This window comes from Myxine glutinosa, chromosome 1 (genome assembly GCF_964187855.1).
Source record: "Myxine glutinosa chromosome 1, kmMyxGlut1.1, whole genome shotgun sequence".
In the NCBI taxonomy this organism is placed as follows: Eukaryota; Metazoa; Chordata; class Myxini; order Myxiniformes; family Myxinidae; genus Myxine; species Myxine glutinosa.
Window position 1 is genome coordinate 24,274,510 of NC_136261.1, and position 19,529 is coordinate 24,294,038.

Sequence of the window (19,529 nt, forward strand, 5' to 3'; positions counted from 1 at the left end):
ACCCAAGCACGAGGGGTTTGGCTTGAGAGGGCGGAGAAAGAACGATCGGGCAGTTTCGCGTACATTCCAGGGTGTGGCGCTATAAAACCCGTCACGCGGCGCCCCCACCGAAGTTTTAGAGTTGAGTTCAGTGGAGGAGGAGCAGCAGAGTTGAGTTCAGTGGAGGAGGAGCTGTGTTGTTGAGTCCAGTGGAGGAGTGAGCACTGAGAGAGTTGAGTGAACAAACCGCAGCTTTGAGTCCACCGCAGCTGAACCAACTGCAGCTTTGAGACCACTGTAGTCCGGCCCCCCTGTGACACGCAGCTTCAACCCGCTGCTACGCGGGAACCAGCTTGCTGTGGGATCGGTGGCATCGATGGCCGTCGAGGTCGAGCCCGACGTCCTGGGCGGGAGCAAAACTCCAGCTGAACCGTCCTCCCCTTCCAGCCATTCGTTCCTGTCATTCCTATCATCATTCCCCGTGTAAGTCTGACTGACGTCCATCTTTTGTGTTGTCCTGGGGTTTAAGTAAGACTGCATAGGTAAGCTAGAATTGCTCTGTGTCCTTCTGATCCTTCCATCCTTCTGTAAATTATTTTTGTTTCTTTCCTTCTCCTTGGTTCCTTTGATTGTGTAAATATTAGTAATAAATTATATTTGTTCTTCCTTACATTCTGGTTTCCTCACATCCGTTCGTCCTTGTCTTTTCCCAATTGAATACCTGTGGCATGATTTGGCCAACGTTCAAGAATCGTGTCTAGTACTTGCTAATGGTTCGTGCCGCGGCTGCTAATCCGCTCGGCAATTAACATCTTGTCCGCGGTCGCGAACGAGGTTGCTCACCTGCCTCTCTGGATGGAGCTGGGAAACTTCAGGACTCACGTCGGTCAGTCGCACACAAGGGGATTAATCCCCCCCTTCTTAAGGGGAAAAAAGGCCGACGTTGAGATCCGCAACAATATCAACAAATGTAGAGAAAGTCAAAATTGTTCTGTGCAGACAGACAAGCATACGGGCTTAAATGTAATATCCTCTTTTTTGATGGAGGTAATAGGATGAGTGGGAAGCATATTTTCGCTCCTTGGAGGGCCCCCAAGAAGCGGCATTGTGTTTCCTGCTTGTGAAATGAGGAATCGGGCTGTCTTGAGCTCAATGGTGTTCTATTGAATTTTATTAGGATTTTTTTTGGCTGATGTTTTTTTTTGTTGTTGTTGTTGTGGGTTTGGAACAACATATTATTGTTCCTTTGATAGAGCTTGTGATTTTCCATTCTCTTCCAGGCTCCTTTGTAAGATTTGATAGGGAAATGGATTGGAGTGGACAAATACTTTTTCATCGGTTAGACCTTTTGGCCGAACTTTTGAGTTAGTTTTCAAAATTGAAGTTGGACCAAATTGGAAAAGGGATTATGCATGTTGTCTTTTAATTGGTTTAAAAGTGAATTCTTAAAAAGGAAGCATTGACATACTTAAATTGAAATCAGAAGATTGTGATAATAATCTTGATTTTTTTTAGAGGGAGATGATTTGTGATTTTAATTTCATTTTTTATTTCATTTTTGTTTTCATTTTTTTTCATTTTTTGATTTGTCATTTTAATTTCTTTTTTGTTTTGATTTCATTTTTTGAGTTCATTTTTGATTTGACTTTTGCTTTATGATTTGAATGGAAGAAATATTTATGGGATTAATTAAATGTGGTCGGTGGGCGAAATCCACAATGCATGCAGATGCACAAAGCTCTGTATTAGTGTACTACAGAGGTCTACGCATTTTTCAGAGAGGGTGCCGTGAAATCGTCACAAATATCCACTAAAGACTTTTTTTTATCTTTAGAGAAGGTGCTGTGCTTTCATGAAGAACCACTGATATGGTATACTATGTAAATAGAGGTCGACCTGTGGTGTACATACATTTATTTTGCGATTTTTGTATTACGACAAATGCTGCGGCACCAGTCCTGCAAAAACTGCTCGTTTTGTGGCCGAGTCGTGATTACGTTGAGTTCCTATGGTGGAAGCTTCTACAGTATTCCTATGGTTGAGCTCCCTTTATTTCGGTTTGATCACGGTGGGGGAGCATATGGAATGACGAATGCTGCGGCACCAGTAATAGAAGCGACGTTTTCTCTTTTTAAAATTTTTTAACGAAGCTATTTATGGATATGAGCTTCATAAAAAAAAAAAATGAGGAAGTACAAAATTAGCCAAATTTGGGAGAGGTCTTACACTGATTTCCCAGGGTACTCTGCTCACGGATGTTTGATATATATAAACTTGCATTTTATCAGCATATATATTGTGCTGTATGTATGGATGTATATTAGGCGTAAATGATATGGGAATATAGTAAGGAAAATCTTGATGAGTTTTAAAACGGATTGCATTGTGAATCTTAAAACCAAGGGGCAGACATGAATGCGCTGTTATGTTATTTAACCTCAGAACGCGATGTTACGTTTACCTGCAACATATTTGATAATCTGGCACACCTATATTGGCATACTGGTGTCAGTAGTACTCACTAGTTGCATAAAAATGGATGAGCAACAGTTAAGGGGGCGTAATAACACTTACTTGGATATTTTCTACAAAAGTAGGGGTTTCAATAAGTGGTAGCTGTACACATGGGAGTCATCAGATTAAGTTATGGAGTTTAAACAAAGTCACTGGTAAACAGAAGGGGAATGGATAATAAATAAATTCTTCGATGCTGGGTAAATTAAGTGAGATATTACAAAGACTTATAAGAGCTATTGTTCTTCCTTATAGCAGTGGGAGAAAAAATTAGATCCAACGTAATTAATCTATAAATGAATGTGATAGGGATAATATCCTCAATTTGTATTAATTATTTGATTGTGGGTGAAGGAATTAATTTATCATAGTGGATTGTCAACAGCAGCCTGAAATATCCTGAGAGTGTGCATCCATATAATCAGAAAATCCCAGATTTGTTTTTAAAACAACATTTTGGTAGAGGCCTTATGTGGACGAGTACTTGCTTGGTAGATAAAAAAAAGTATTGCATGTTGGCAGCCACTTCGGTGGCCATTTAGGCCAAACAAATTGGGAGAAAATTGTGGTTAAATACGTAATTTACAGATGGCTATTTGTAAAAGGGAATTTGTTGAGATGGGAAACATTTTTCGAAGGTTTATTAAAGTATTATAATATGACATTTGGCAAGGAAAACTATTGGATGGGAAAAATTAGATCTGTTTATAAAATGAATTTTTTGACCCCTTGAAGTTAATTCTTCGAATCATTGTTTCACTAGCATTTTGAGTTCAAATTGGAAATAGTCTGGTAGAGCTTTGGTTAAAACCTTTGATTGTGGTATTTTGGAACGAATTGATAAACCATAGGAGATTGATAAGAATAGAAACAAATATGGACCCAAAATAGAAAGATTTTATGATGATATGAATGATACCGAGATTAACAGATTGAATCAAGTAATGTTGCAAATGAGTACAGTAGAGTTAAGATAATGGCATAATGAAAATGTTATGAATTGCGTCAGTTTTACAAGATCAGTGAACTCATATCGCCACAAGTTACACTGTTAAATGGAAAAAAAAGTGGGAGGACTATGATAATAATACATTATGCATAGTTTGTTTGTTTGCAAAATTTGTTGGGAATTAGATATACCTGTTTGTGATTTTAATCATATATACTCATTTATTAATGCTTTTATTTTCTTGGAGTAGTGTTAAAATAACTGCATGAGTTTAATTTTTAAATTATATTAACCTGAAAGCAATTGTGGATGCTATTCTTAGTTTAGTAGTGAAATATATACCTGATTTGAATATTATTTGTGTGACGCATATAAATGAATATAACTTTTTTGAATGTTTTAAGGAAAACAACAAATGGTTGAATGTGAAACTGTTATAAGAAACATATGATTAGTTAAAATATGGTGATTTTATGATAAGATGTACCCTATCTGATTCAGTGTGTGTGGAAAGCAGATTCAGATATGGCTGAGTAAAAGGATAAGACCAGATCACATCTCAAAGGGAGTGCTAACAGAATTGGGAAGAAGTTCGAGAAAGAAAATTTGTGGCTAAAAATGAAGTTAATCGACGCATACACCCTTCTTCTCAAAGAATGATGGACATTCTCCTTTGTAAAATTGGAGATGGATGCTTACCTTCACCAAAGGAATTTTTGTGACCATTTGCCTGGATCACACTGCAACTTATGGAAGAAAGGCGATCACTTACTTTTGTTTGAATGCCTCAAACCTTCATCAAGTCAGCAATTGCGGGATGACGACATCTTGCCTGCAACTTCTACTGAATGCGGTGACATGTATTATTACTTCACCAACTTCCGGGGAGCCAGCATGGAGCTGCAAGCGAACGGCTGTGCCTTTTCCTCCACAACAGCTGTGCACGATTCTGCTGGTTGCTCATGGTATGGACCATGGACAACTTGAATACCATGGTCCCAACATCATTGTGGATGCATCTGGCATCCCTGTTCCACATCTTGCTGGCCAATCAACATCACATCAACACTTGCTCCATATTCATGAGTGAGGAGGCAAGTTGATTACAACTGGACAAAAACCTTGTTCAAATCTACTATGGCTCACAGCAAGAGTGGCAAGGATGCTGCATGGAGAGCAGGGTCAGTTTATGACTCTGCGCAGCTATCACAACAGCAGAAAATCCTACGCAAAATAGTGTAGGTGCTATGAAGACATCAGAAGAAAAAATGTTTCATACTTGAATTTCAAACACAAGTGATCAGCCCCTTCTTTTCAAACAAAAAGTCAACATTTGTTTTGAAGCAAAACGTATTGCCAAATGTTGCAGATGCTTTATTTTTTTTTTAAATGGTGACTTGAAATTATTGTGTTTTGGTAAAGGTGAAGTGTTGTATGCTATATGCAAATGAAGTGAATTGCATTATTAATATGGAAAGAGTCAAAGGAACAAAGAAATGTTTTGTGATCAGATTTTTCCAGAATGACGGTGTATGCCTTAGGGAATTGGATTACCAAATTTATGGTTTGAGTATTGTGGTGATGTTTTTTTTTTTTGTTTTTTTTTTTTTTGTATACAAGATCGAGGCTCGTGAAAGAGCAAATATTAATCACACAGAAAGACAAACCGACACATAAAACATATAACATAGGGAGCGGTAGACAAGATGGGGAGAGAGGGGGAAGGACACAAACACAACATTTGGGAGCAGGGACCGAGAGACATGGAGACATCGAGAGATCTGAGAGAGGGCGAGGGCTTTGGGGGGGGGGGGGCGTGGGAAGGGGGCGGTGGGAGAGGTATAAAACATATGGACACTGCCAGGACTTCCAGGAAAGAAGTTGGAATTTCAAACAAGGTGGATCTGGGGTGAATTAGCGGGGGTAGAAAAGATCAAGGTTTTGGATGGGGGAAGATAAGAGATGGTGGTGAACAGCTGTTTTAAAGACCTGGAGGGAGGAGTGGGATTGAAGGGAGTGAGGGAGTTTGTTCCAGAGGCGGGAGAAAAGAGGAAAGAAAGAGTGAAGGTGAGCAGAGAGCCGAGATTTCGGCAGTTTAACCATCAGAGGGTTGCTGGCAGATCTTGTGCGACCTGTAGGAATATTTGGGGGACAGAGCACAGAGAGAGCTGGGGGTGCAAGGCCGGAGAGGAGTCGGTAGAAGACAGAAAGACCACCTACCTGCCTGCGGTGAGTGAGTGAAAGGCCCTCAGAGATAGCTTCATCGCGGGAGATTCCAATAATTCTGAAAGCTTTGGTTTCAACAGCGTGAAGCCGAGCTAGGTGTGAGGCAGGAGCACCGGCCCATAGGGGAGAACAGTATTCCATTGAGCTGCGGATGAAAGCCTTGTATGTGGTGAGGAGCTCAGGTGTGCCGAGGAAGGACTTCGCACGACGGAGGATGCTCAGTCGGCGACTGGCTTTGGAGGCCAGCTTGGAAATGTGGTTTTCCCAAGAAAGATCATGGCAGATAGTGAGACCCAAAATCTTGAGCGACAGAACTTCTTGGAGAGGATTGTTGAGAAAGTAGATGGGAGGGTTGTCCAGTCGATCTTTTCGGAGAGACATAGTAAGAGTGTGAGATTTGTCAGGATTGAAAGACATGTTCCACTTGTTTGACCAGTCTGTGATTTTGTCCAGGTCTTCAGAGAGTGAGGAGGCAGCAGACTGCCGATCTGAGGGAAGAGGAATGGAGCGGCAGAGAGTGGAGTCATCAGCAAAGATGATGTTCAAATGTTTAGATTAATGTTTAGATTCTAATGTTTCTAATTCTAATTCTAATTTCTAAATTTCTAATTCTAACTAATCTAATGTTTAGATTAATGGTTAATATAAACAAAAAGAAAAAAATCAGGGACTGTGGAATAATAAATATTCATATATATTGACAGTTGGTAATATTGCTAAATTACATCTCAATGTGATATTGTGTAAAATATGTTTTACCGTGCAGCGTGAGCAAAGCCTTGGGACTGGACCCAAAATGAGGGACAGAATGTGATCTCCCTGTGTAACTTTTTGGACATGGAACTAGGACAGAAATGCGCTATCTGTGGAATGGCTTTTGTCACCTCTCTGACAAACCCAGGCGCTGGGCGAATTCCTCCTCAGGTAGGTCATGAGAAAGTGACCTTTCTCGGAGGAATTATGTAGTGCTTCTAGTTCCTAATGATAGGCAGCTGTTCCAAAGAGCCTCTCGGGCTTTCTGGACAGGAAACAGATGCCTTGCAGGCGTCTCGATGTCTGGGGGCTTAAGGCCTTCGGCTGAACTCTGCATTCCAATGCACTGACATGAAAAGGAGCAAAGTTCTATTTAAACAAGAAGAATCATCGGAGAAAAGATTCCGCACGTGAAATTCTTCTTTGAAAATCATCGGAGGAAAGATTCTTTCTTGGGAAAACCACATTTCCAAGCTGGCCTCCAAAGCCAGTCGCCGACTGGGCATCCTCCGTCGTGTGAAGTCCTTCCTCGGCACACCTGAGCTCCTCAACACATACAAGGCTTTCATCCGCAGCTCAATGGAATACTGTTCTCTCCTATGGGCCGGTGCTCCTGCCTCACACCTAGCTCGGCTTCACGCTGTTGAAACCAAAGCTTTCAGAATTATTGGAATCTCCCGCGATGAAGCTATCTCTGAGAGCCTTTTACTCACTCACCGCAGGCAGGTAGGTGGTCTTTCTGTCTTCTACCGACTCCTCTCTGGCCTTGCACCCCCAGCTCTCTCTGTGCTCTGTCCCCCAAATATTCCTACAGGTCGCACAAGATCTGCCAGCAACCCTCTGATGGTTAAACTGCCGAAATCTCGGCTCTCTGCTCACCTTCACTCTTTCAATCCTCTTTTCTCCCGCCTCTGGAACAAACTCCCTCACTCCCTTCAATCCCACCCCTCCCTCCAGGTCTTTAAAACAGCTGTTCACCACCATCTCTTATCTTCCCCCATCCAAAACCTTGATCTTTTCTACCCCCGCTAATTCACCCCAGATCCACCTTGTTTGAAATTCCAACTTCTTTCCTAGAAGTCCTGGCAGTGTCCATATGTTTTATACCTCTCCCACCGCCCCCTTCCCATGCCCCCCCCAAAGCCCTCGCCCTTTCTCAGATCTCTCGATGTCTCCATGTCTCTCGGTCCCTGCTCTCAAATGTTGTGTTTGTGTCCTTCCCCCTCTCTCCCCATCTTGTCTACCGCTCCCGATGTTATATGTTTTATGTGTCGGTTTGTCTTTCTGTGTGATTAATGTTCGCTCTTTCACGAGCCTCGATCTTGTATACAAAAAAAAAGAAAAAAGAGAGAGACTGGTCATCAAGAGAAGGAGCTCCAGCCACGACCGGCAGAACGACGCGTTGTTATAATCTTGAATTAGTACGTTTATTTATGCAACAGCTCTCTACAGTTTCAATAAACATTGACTTGGTAAACAAGTTTGAGTTTCTTTGGGTAAACTGGTTGAGAGGTTTCTAAGTTGGAGTTCAGTAGTAGAGATCATTATTCTTCTACAGTGGGTACGGAGAGAAATGGGTTTGGGACACAAGATTTTGAGGCAAACCCAAAGTTGAGGCATTGAGCTTTGTCACGTGCGGTGTCAACTGTTTAGCCATTTGAGGTAAGGGAGGGGATGGAGGGGGAACAAACACCAGAAACAGATTTGGCCAGATGCCACCAGGATTTGGAAGAGGGAGACAGGTTTGAGAGTTCAGTCTTGAGCTGAGAGAGATATTGTTTCCTGGCTCTCCTGAGGGTAGACACACACTTGTGAAATGCTTTGTTGAAAGAACAGAGATTGCCTTCAGTTGGATTTGCCTTCCATGAAGCGAAGGCAAGTTATTTCAGGGCAACTGCCTCACCACATGATTCCACGTACCATGGACGGGAGGAAGGGCATGACAACTGAAGATGGGATGGGATAAATATGTTCATGAGAGAGAGAGCAATTTACTTTGGAAGAATTCCCAGGATGAGTTTATGTCAGAGGCAGTGGAGATGGGAGACCAGTCCAGATTAATGATGGATGTTTGAAGACTGTGACAGTCTGCCTGAGTAAAAATGCCAGACTCGTCAGTGCTGCGGAGGCTCTCTGAAAATGGCCAGAGAGATGTCCACTTTAACAAGCAAATGATCAGATGAACCGGTTGGAGCAGAAGAAGAACAGCAGACATTTGCAGGGAAGTCAGTCAAAACCAAGTCCAGAAGGGAAGATGCTCCATTGACTGAGATCCGGGTCGGGAAATTGACAGATTGTGTCAGTCCCAATAGGTCACAGAATTCCTTTGCTGAGGTGCCATGACTGGAGCGAGAGGTACCTACACCCAGCCAGCTGGCATGATGACAGTTGAAGTCGCCACATATGAGGAAGAGAGAGTTGAGATGAGTGGATAGAAGCTGGTCCATGTTGTCAGACAGCGACGTGTAAATGGAGTCATCAGTGTTTGATAGACGCTACAACACATATAAACAAATGGTGGGAGCAGAGGGGAAGCCGTAGCTAGAGGTCCTCATGGGGGGGAAGTAGAGAGAGGGCAGTGCAGGGAGAGTGAGGAAGAGAGTTTTTTATAAATAAAGCAACCCCACCTCCAGGGCGAGGCTCAGGTCTATCATACCGGAGGAGGGAGTAACCAGGGAGATATATTAAGGAATCAGAGACATCTTGAAGGAGGAAAGTTTCTGTTGAGCAGATCAAGTCTGGTTTGTCAGCAGCAACCTGTATGGGAGATCAGTCAAGTTTGAGCGAAGGCCCCGGATGTTTGAGGTCCATACCGTTAATGAAGAGGAAGGGGGAGCATTGGATACAGTACAGGGGAGGGGAGGTGTATGGTAAGATGAGGAAGAGGAGGAGGAAGTATGGAGAGCTGTTGATAGTGTGTCAGAGATTTCAGAAGAGCTAGGAGAAAGGGAAAGATGAGGAGGACAAAAGCTTTGATGGTGATTGGATGAGGCATAGTGAGGTGTTTGAGGATGGGCAGAGCAAGGAAGAAGGTTGAAGGAGATGGAGGTCAGAGTTGGAGGGGTGGGGGGAAGTGGGGAGGACGCTATGAGGAGGAGGGGTGAGAGGAGAGAATTGGAGAAAAAAAGGAGGGTGGGGAGATTTGAAATTGAGGGGTGAGGGGGGAATTTAGGAGGGGAGGGGTGAGGGGGAGTTTGGGAGGGGAGGGTGAGGGGGGGGAGTTTAGGAGGGGAGGAGCAAGGGGAGAGATTTGAAATGGATGGGTGATGGGGGAGTAAAGGAGGGGAGGGGGGAGTTTGGGAGCAGAGGGTGAGGCGGGAGCTTAGGAGGAGAGGGGCAAGGGGGGAGTTTAGGAGAGGGGTAATGGGGGAGTTTAGGAGGGGAGGGGAAAGGGGGGAGTTTAGGAGGGGAGGGGCAAGGGGGGAGTTTAGGATGGGAGGGGCAAGGGGAGGAATTTGAAAGGGATGGGTGAGGGGGGAGTTTGGAGGGGAAGATTGAGTTTGGATTTTAAAAAGTGTTGTACAATTAAGAGAAAACGAACATTTATTGCAAAATGAGTTTCTTGTGATTTTCAAGTCAGAGATCCATTTGAAAACGTTGGAGGAGGGGTGGAATGCAGGTGAGTTTAGGGAATGTAGGAAGGAAGAACTGTAAGAGATTGAATTTTTATTTGAAATGAAGACATTAGGTGAACAAATCGAAAACAACCTTTCAAAGAAGAAGAAGAAAAGTGTGTTATAATTATAATATACAACAGAATACAACACTTCAGGGGAAAGTTTAAACATTTTTTTAAAGAAACCGTGAAAACCATCTGGGGAAATTCCCGAAATTAGGGCAAGAATGATGCCTCAGGGGGATTAAGGATGCCAGCACAGGTTCAGAAGCAGAAACAGAAGAATAGGAGATTGAGAGCAAGGAGAGCAGAGAGTGAAGGAACAGGGAGGTGTATAAGCAGATGTGTTAGTCCAGGAGACGAGGCCTACTTTTTAAATGCTTCATTACATTACAAAAGACTAAAGAATAGTTAACGATAGAAAAGAAAGGACATTCGAAAATAAATGTCGTGTGCCTGCTGGACTATCCTTATGTTCTTCATACGAACCAAGCTATGCTCCAGAAAAGTTCATATAAAGGAGCGCCAATTTGAATCATACAGCTGCATGAAGACGTAGATGTATTTTAACCGATATATAAAGGGGCCTTTTTATGCCCCTGGCATTTTCCCAAGATTGATGCTTTCAATTGTTTACATATGTACATCTCCACCCACATTGTGGAAAGGTAAGATTTGGATGACTGTATCTTGATGTGTATCTCGTTAATGACTATTTATGTGTAACAGGAAGACAGAGCAAATCTGTAGTTCATTTGAACATGGAGAGGGTCAGTTGCTGCAGAATGAACTCTTGGCTTATGACAAGGAAAACCAACACACGAGCTACACCACTGGTAAGTTATTGCTGTTGCTTACCAATACAAAATAACCTTTGAGAGCTCAGTTATAAAATCAAAGATTTATTACACATTTAATGACATTATTTAATTCGAGGGAATGGCAGCAGGGTAATGATGGTGATAATTATCAATGCAATCGTCATGTCTTTCATCAACCAACCTTGCTCTGGGCACCCTCCAATCCGCACGTACATCGACTGCCCGCCTCCAAGCCTTCATTGAGGACTCGTTCTTGAATCGCAAAGATTCTCTATGCATCACCAATTATGGTATAAACATGGGATTGACTCCTGGCTCACAGCTGGTGTGTGCCACAAACCTGGTTGTCTCGATCGCTCGATTTCATCGCACTCTCAAGGCTGGTCTGCTGACCCCAGCAGATAGTGGTGGCCTGGCTCACAGAGATGGCACTGGTTTTGTGTGAGTGCTTTTTGATATTCTTGCTGCCTTGGATTTTTGTTGTTTGCAAACTGTGACATTGATTAAACTATCACAAATTGTTTCTCATTAAAATGTTAATTATGATTCCACAAGTTTAGAATTGAGATAATGATAAAACATAAATATATTGTCCTTCAAACGTCTTCAGTTGCTCATACCACAATTGCCTTGACAGGTCGAGTTCTCGTCCAAAATCATATCTGATGTGCATGTCCCAACTGAATCATTTGTTCGGTACAAGCCGCATACCTCACGAGTCACGAGATGAGCTCCAGACCATACTTGGCATCCGCCATTTTGTTGTGCTTCATAAAGGATACATATACACCTGCAATCTGCTTGATGATTCGGGCTACATTCTACCTGCAAGCACCATCATGGTAAGGGAAATGGCCATCACTAATACCTTGCACACTACACCTGTGCTCTTTCTAACTGATTATGTTCAAAGTGGGCCAGATCCCCACCACTCAGGCTTGGGTTTATAAAGGGGATGTAAAAGGGACAAAGCACAGAAAGGATGCGTTAGAAATCAGAGACCACCAACTGGTCTGCAGTGGCAAAGTGACAGGCCCATAGACTCAGCTTCATCGCTCGAGATTCCAATGATCATGACGACATTCGTTTCCACTATGTCAAGCTAAGCAAGGCAGGCAGGGACACCATCCCAAAAGGGATAGCTGTATTTCATCATGATGCAGATGTAGGCCTTGGAGGTGGATAAGAGGTCATGTTTGCCACGGAAGGAGTTTGCATGACGGAGGCTGCCCAGTCGGTGGCTGGCTTTGGAAGCAAACTTTGAAATTTGGTTTGCTAAAAAAAAAGATCATGGCTGATAGTGAGATCCAGGAGTATGAAAAACTGAACTTCCTCAAGAGGGTTGTGATGAAAGCAGATCTGGGGGGGGGGGGGGGGGGTGGGGGGAGCTCCGGCTTCTTTTTTCTCGTGAAGCTTCGGCTTCCCCTTCGCTCCCACCTTTTGTTCATATGTGTGTTGTACCGTCCACCAAACAGTGATGACTCCATCTACATCTTGCTGTCTGATAACAAGGATCAACTTCTATCTACTCATCCCAACTCTCTCTTGCACATATGTGGTATGGGGCTTTATGCGGTTTACAAGGACTTTGGAAAGGATTTTGTAGTCCGCACAAAGCAGCGAGACAGGCCACCAATTTTGTAAAGAATGTAAGTCTCCTTTCTTCGGGATAAGGCACAAAATTGCATGGCGACAATTGCAAGAGGTGCCAATTTGATTAATACACCTGCCTGATGAAGTAAATGTATTTTATTTGCCAGATGTAAGGCGCCCCTTTGTATGAACTTTTCGAGAGCATGACTTGGTCCCTCCTCAGAACACAAGGGTGAAGGGCAGTCCAGCATGCACACAAGATTCTTTGAATGTCCCTCCTTTTCTATTGTTTGGCATTTTCTGCAAGCTATGGAATGTACCTTCTTTTCTATACTTTGCCACATGGCACATACAATATAAAGGGGCATTTTCTTTGCCCATGGCATTTTTCCCAAGAATGTTATATGTGATATACAGCAAATAGCAAAATTGTACGAAGTAGCCAAAGTTTTAAACATAGCTGTATCTTTATTACTGACTGACACAATTCTCTTGCCATTCACACTTCAACTGAAATTATATTTCCTGCTTGTCAGACAATGAATATCCAACATGTATATTAGCAAATGACCAATATCCCCTTTGTTCCATTCTTTTGCGCTTCTGTGCGTTTCATCAGCCTCTCATCAAAATCCATTCTTCTCATTGATGTTCTCTTTGTTGTACAGGCCAATCTTCATCATATTCTGTCAGAATCACGACTTCCAGTCAAGTTTCCTGTGGCCAGCCTGGCTGCAGAGCGACGAGATGTTTGGGCACGCTTGAGAAAGAAACTGCAGGCTCAAGGACATGGATCGGCCTTGTCCCTCATTGAGTCGGCCCTCTTTTGCCTCTGCCTGGATGACCAAGACCTAAAAGAAAACAACAATCAAGTATTATTTGGCAGTGGAGGTGATCGTTGGTTTGACAAGTCTGTACAAGTCATTGTGGGAAAGGATGGATTTACTGGGATTCAATTTGAGCATTCGTGGTCCAATGCAATGATGGCAATGTACTTCATAAATATGATCACCAAGGTGTGTTTATAGTAGGTTTGTACAGGACCTACTATTTTCATAAATTGTTTTTCTGTTTTTTTTTTTGTTTTTTTTTGTATACAAGTTCGAGGCTCGTGAAAGAGCGAACATTAATCACACAAAAAGTCAAACCGACACATAAAACACAAAAATAAGGGGAGCGGTAGACAAGTTGGGGAGAGAGGGGGAAGGACACAAACACAACATTTGAGAGCAGGGACATCGGGAGAAATGTGGGAGGGGGAGGGCTTGGGGGGAGGTGGGAGAGGAATAAAACACATGAACACTGCAAGGACTTCCAGGAAAGAAGTTGGAATTTCAAAAAAAAGTGTATCTGGGGTGAATTATTGGGGGTAGAAAAGATCAAGGTTTTGGATTGGGGAAGATAAGAGATGGTGGTAATCAGCTGTTTTAAAGACCTGGAGGGAGGAGTGGGAATGAAGGGAGTGGGGGAGTGTGTTCCAGAGGCGGGAGAAAAGGGGAATGAAAGAGTGAAGGTGAGCAGAGAGCCGAGATTTTGGCAGTTTAACCATAAGAGAGTTGCAGGCAGATCTTGTGCGACCTGAAGGAATATAGGGGGGACAGGGCACAGAGAGAGCTGGGGGAGCAAGGCCGGAGAGGAGTCGGTAAAAGACAGAAAGACCACCAACCTGCCTGCGGCGAGTGAGTGAAAGGCCCTCGGAGTTAGCTTCATCGCAGGAGATTCCAATGAATCTGAAAGCTTTGGTTTCATCAACATGAAGCCGAGCTGGGTGTGAGGCAGGAAAAGTATTCCATTGAGCTGCGGATGAAAGCCTTGTATGTGGTGAGGAGCGCAGCTGTGCCAAGGAAGGACTTCGCACGACGGAGTATGCCCAGTCGGTGACTGGCTTTGGGGGCCAGCTTGGAAATGTGGTTTTCCCAAGAAATATCATGGCAGATAGTGAGACCCAAAAGCTTGAGCGACAGAACTTCTTGGAGATGGTTGTTGAGAAAGTAGTTGGGAGTGTTTTCCAGTCGGTCTTTTCGTAGAGACATAGTAAGAGTGTGAGATTTGTCAGGATTGAAAGACATGTTCCACTTGTTTGACCAGTCTGTGATTTTGTCCAGGTCTGCAAAGAGTGAGGAGGCTGCAGACTGCCAATCTCAGGGATGAGGAATGGAGCAGCAGATAGTGGAGTCATCAGCAAAGAGATAGAGAGGATTTTCCAGAGAGTCGGAGAGATCATTGATGAAGACCAGAAATAGCACAGGGCCCAGAACACTACCTTGGGGAACTCCAGCCAGAACAGGAGGGGAGATGAGAGAAATCAATTCAGGGCAACACGTTGCGTACGACCAGAGAGGAAGTCTGCAAGCCATGAGTGGAGATTTCCATGGATACCATAGGAGGAGACTTTGGTGAGCAGAGCTGGGTGCCAGACCATATCGAAGGTACGTGATATGTCAAGTGAGACAACTCTGATTTCCTGTTTGGCATTGAGGACCTCCATCCATTGTTGAGACAGCAGAAGCAACATGTCCAGAGTAGAATGACCTGGTCTGAATCCAAATTGATGATCGGAGATCAAGCCATTGGAGAAGAGGAAGGATTTGATATCCGAAGCAATGATGGATTCCATGACTTTGCTGATAATTGGGAGCAGGCTGATTGGTCTGTCGTTGCAAGGATCTGTTTTTGCACCTTTTTGTGAAAAGCGGTAATGTTTGCTGATTTCCAAGATGCTGGCAGATGACCTTGAGCAAAAGAGAGGGTGAAAAGAACAGAGAGAGGGTGAGATAGAGCAGCAGAGCAGGATTTTAGGACCCGTGGACTGATGCCGTCTGGTCCAGTTGCAGAATCAGAGTCGAGGTTTGGCAAAAACTTATCCACCTTGTCAGGAGAGAAGGACACAGAGTGCAGGAGCAGTTGGGTTCGACTGGGAAAGATGGGAACAGAGAGAGATGGATTTGGGACACAAGATTTTGAGTCAAACACAGAGATGAGGCATTCGGCTTTGTCACGTGCGGTGTCAACTGTGTAGCCATTTGAGGTAAGGGAGGGGATGGAGGGGGAAAAAACACCACAAACGGATTTGACCAGACCCCACCAGGATTTGGAAGAAGGAGAAAGGTTTGAGAGTTCAATCTTGAGTGTGTAGAGATAGTGCTTCATGGCACTCCTGAGGGTAGACACACACTTGTTCGAAGCTTGGTGGAAGGAACTGAGATTGCCTTCAGTTGGATTTGCCTTCCACGAGACAAAGGCAAGTTGTTTCAGGGCAACTGCCTCACCACAAGATTCAGTGTACCATGGACTGGAGGAAGGGTAAGACAACTGAAGACGAGATGGGATCAATCTGTGCATGAGAGAGAGCAGTTTGCTTTGGAAGAATTCCCAGGAAGAATTGATGTCAGAGGCAGTAGAGATGGGGGACCAGTCCAGATGATTGATGGCTGCTTGCAGACCGTGCCAGTCAGCCTGAGTGAAATGCCAGACTTGTCGGCGCTGAGGAGGCTCTCTGAGAATGGCCAGAGAGATGTCCACTTTAACAAGCACATGATCAGAAGAACCGATTGGAGCAGAAGAAAAGCAGCAGATATTTGTACTCTTTTCAATTTTATTTCATTCTGCATACATGTATGGGTATTTATTTTGGTCACTTTACCCTCTGCTTGCTTTTTGTTGTTGTCTCCAAATAAAAGGACATTCAGAACCGACCAGCTGTGACCCATGAAAATTCTGTGATGTATCTGGAACCTTCAAACGGTGTACAGAGATTGGAGTTTGACCTCGACAGCACCCTGCAGACTGCTGTTGTAACAGCCAAATGCAATCTCCAAACAATTTCTGCCTCTCCTTCCTTCTACCGCCTTGAATTCCAAGATTATGGAAGCAATTTTCTCAAGGTGGGTGAAACCTAAAAAAAAATCGTCACATAAATCATTTAAATACCATGATGCACATGTCGGTGTGAGCGTTTATGAAGATTTCTTCATTTTTTAGTTTTTTTTTAATTGACATGACGAGTCATGGAAGAACAGAGATGATTTATATAATTTCTAATCTTAAGAAACATGACTAAAAGCTAACACTCTGATTACCTCTCCCACTGATGGAGGTTATGTTTTCACCCCGGTCTGTTTGTCTGTCTGCGAGTACAATATCTCGAAAATGTATGATAACAGAGTTTTTTAAGTGATGCTTCACCATTGAGATATACAGCCAAAAACGACAAACTGTGTAGCATGACATCTCAGAGTTATGAATGTATTCGAACAAAACTAGCTGGGCAGGTTGGGTGTGTGACAATGACTAATTGATTTGATTTTGGTTGACGTCCTGATGCAGCTCAGGTCATTTCGTGGGATACAAAACAAACTGTTCAGCGTGGCGGAGGTACACGCTCCACCGGGTGCCGTTCCAGTTTGTTTCTGTTTTTACAGTTGAGGCTTGTGGATGTGTGAGAACACGAAATAAATCAGGGCTAAGAGAACAAAAATAAGAGAATAAAGCCAGCAGATGTGGGTGGGGGGCACAAACAGCAGACTTGAGGGACAAAATGGAGGAAGACTTGGAGAAATAAGGTACCGGGGAAGAATGAGAGCAAGCAGAGGACACACGGGGTGAACAAGATGGATACAAATTGAGATCGTGGTGAACAGATTTCTTGAAGACCTGGAGGCAACAATGACACTGACGAGATTGTGGAAGTTGGTTCCATCGGTGGGGGAAAAAGAGAAAAATGAGTGTCGGTGGGAAGTGATTTTGGATTTTGGGAAAAGGATTACTCACAGACTAAGTGCACCCTTCAGAAAACTTGGGGAGGGGGTTGGAGGTGGGAGGAGTAGGACAGAGCACATTCTTGGCAGAAGGTGCAAGATCTGAATGGAAATAGAAGGAAGGGAAACCACCAACTTTTCTGTGATGGGAAAGTTTTCAATGATTTTGATTTTGAAGGAATCTCATATAATTTGTGGAATAGTGGGAGATTCCATTGATTTGGAAGGCCTTAGTTTCCTCGGCGTCAAGTTGAGCAGGGTTTTGGGCAGTGCCTCCAGCCCAAAAGAGAGAGCAGTCACCCATCAAGCTGCAGACAAAGGCCTTGGAGGTTGTGGATAGGAGTTCAGGTGTGCCAAGGAACGATTTTGTATGACGGAGATTTCAATGAATCATTGATCTTAAGAGACTGCAGATAAACGTTATAAACGGTGTACATGTTTGTAGCAGGTGTATCGATTATAGGTGGGAATCCTACATTGTCTTGGGTCACTGTTACATCGCTTCAAACAGAAATATTAACTCCGGTCCATCCACTAACTTCATGATGTTCAGCTGTGTGCAGACGGGCTACCATCCACAAAGTTTATTTTGCCATGCACCTTGCAGTACCTCAGTGGAAATTACTTCCACACATTTCCATGCAGCAAGCCCAAAACATTCACCTGTGTTTTATACAAGAAAGTTGGCAGCAGATATCAGTTCAAAACTTCTTTGCCTTTCTTTTAATTTCTGCAATACCATTTACTCTGAGAGGTACCTACCCAGACGGTTTCCTCCAGTCTATCGATGTTATCCCAAGCCACAATGGTGTTCACATACGGCTGGATGTTTTCTGGTAGTGGTTTTTATTATTTGATGTTGCAGCCATTTTTTGTTGGCACAAGGCAGCACGTTTATTTCATCGATTTGCAAATCAACAATTCCATGGCCACAGCGATTTTAACATTTGAATGGGCTCCACATTGTTTGTTGGAAATTTGACAGCATATGGCAGCAGGACGTACTTTGGAGGCTTTCGTTTGCTGTGACTTAAGCCGGACACAATGTCTTGTCCAAACTAATTCATTAGTCATTGCATTCTCGGAGAATCTGCTTCATGTTGACAATCCATGCTGCTGATCAAGAGAGTAAGTAAAAATGTTCTGAATTGTTCAGGAATACTCATACCACTTTCGTAGCTCAGACGGCTTTGGAGGCCAAGGCATGTTAGTCTCATGACTTTGTATAGATTTGCGAATACACAAAGCAGCCTTGTCAACAACTTGGATGGGGTGAATTGGATGAGGTATTGGATAAGTCATGTATGTCTCAAAATGTGCTTTGGAAGCTGGGATCTTGAGAAGTTTTCTGGAAGAACAACAACTTGCCTCTTACCATCTTGTGGAACCTCAGTGTAATAAACCTCCAAATTCAGCCTCTGATTTTCTTCAAATATGCTTTTTGGTGGAATCCTTCACTTCCTGTACACGTCATGACTGCATGAATGACAGTGGCATACTAGATCAATCAGTCATATTTACTAATTTCAGATTATCCAACAAATCAGTTCTGATGTCATCAAAACACATCTAATAGGTTTTGGAACTCTAGCCTGGTGTACTCTGATTCAGTGCTGTTCATCTCTTTGGCCCGGTTGCATAAATCTCCCTCAACCTGAAGGAAAGATTTCCCTTAAGGTACGCTGTAATTCCTCAGCGAAGGATTTCCTCAAGTGTTGTTGCATAAACAAACCTTAAGGATGAGGATTCCCTTAAAGCTAAGGAAATCCTCAGGCGCTGTTGCTATGCCAGAAAACCAATCAGTGATAAGAAGAGATGTCTGAAAGCAAGAACACGTAATGAACATGTAATTTTAAATGACACTTGTTAGATATGTTGCATGGGGAATATGTGCTTGTGGATGAAGGAGGAATAAAATTCATTTTTCTGAGTAAAATCCAAGGAAAAACAACACTTTTACAATTTACAATGGTCAAAGAGAAAGCAATTACAAGCACAAATACAACTTACAAGGGCGCAAATCACAATAATAAAAAAACCATAAGTGAAAGATCACAACCTGAAAAGCTTCGTCCCTCTTAACCTTAACGCTTACTCCATCTCCAATTTCATATTTAGACATGAACCATGGACCCAGCAGAATTACTCTCCGGGGAAAGGTAGAGAGGAAGAAAAGAAGAGGAGGGGGGGGAATGAGTTTTGCGCTTAGGGTCGGCCCTTGCCTTACTTAGGCAACCGTCGACGGACGGGTATCGGTCCTGACACAGGTAGGAGTGTGGGGTCGGGGTGGAGGATGGTCAGTCGGTGTGGTGCAGTACATG

General features: G+C 43.4%; 2 protein-coding genes across 3 annotated transcripts in view; one reads left to right on the forward strand and one right to left on the reverse strand.

The window, feature by feature from the left end:
- LOC137416116 (carnitine O-palmitoyltransferase 2, mitochondrial-like) overlaps positions 1 to 19,529 on the reverse strand; it is a 1,201,140-nt gene that overhangs the window by 906,753 nt on the left and 274,858 nt on the right. The gene's annotated exons all lie outside the window — the stretch shown is intronic.
- Positions 1 to 19,529, forward strand: part of LOC137412767 (carnitine O-palmitoyltransferase 2, mitochondrial-like) — a 79,766-nt gene that overhangs the window by 27,369 nt on the left and 32,868 nt on the right. Inside the window, exons 4-8 of one of the 2 annotated variants that reach the window (XM_078769521.1) lie at positions 10,767 to 10,873; positions 11,092 to 11,299; positions 11,496 to 11,700; positions 13,120 to 13,467; positions 16,132 to 16,335. In XM_078769521.1, the coding sequence (XP_078625647.1) occupies positions 10,767 to 10,873; positions 11,092 to 11,299; positions 11,496 to 11,700; positions 13,120 to 13,467; positions 16,132 to 16,335 (1,072 nt within the window). The remainder of the gene's footprint in view (positions 1 to 10,766; positions 10,874 to 11,091; positions 11,300 to 11,495; positions 11,701 to 13,119; positions 13,468 to 16,131; positions 16,336 to 19,529) is intronic. The other variant, XM_078769575.1, reaches the window with a different exon arrangement.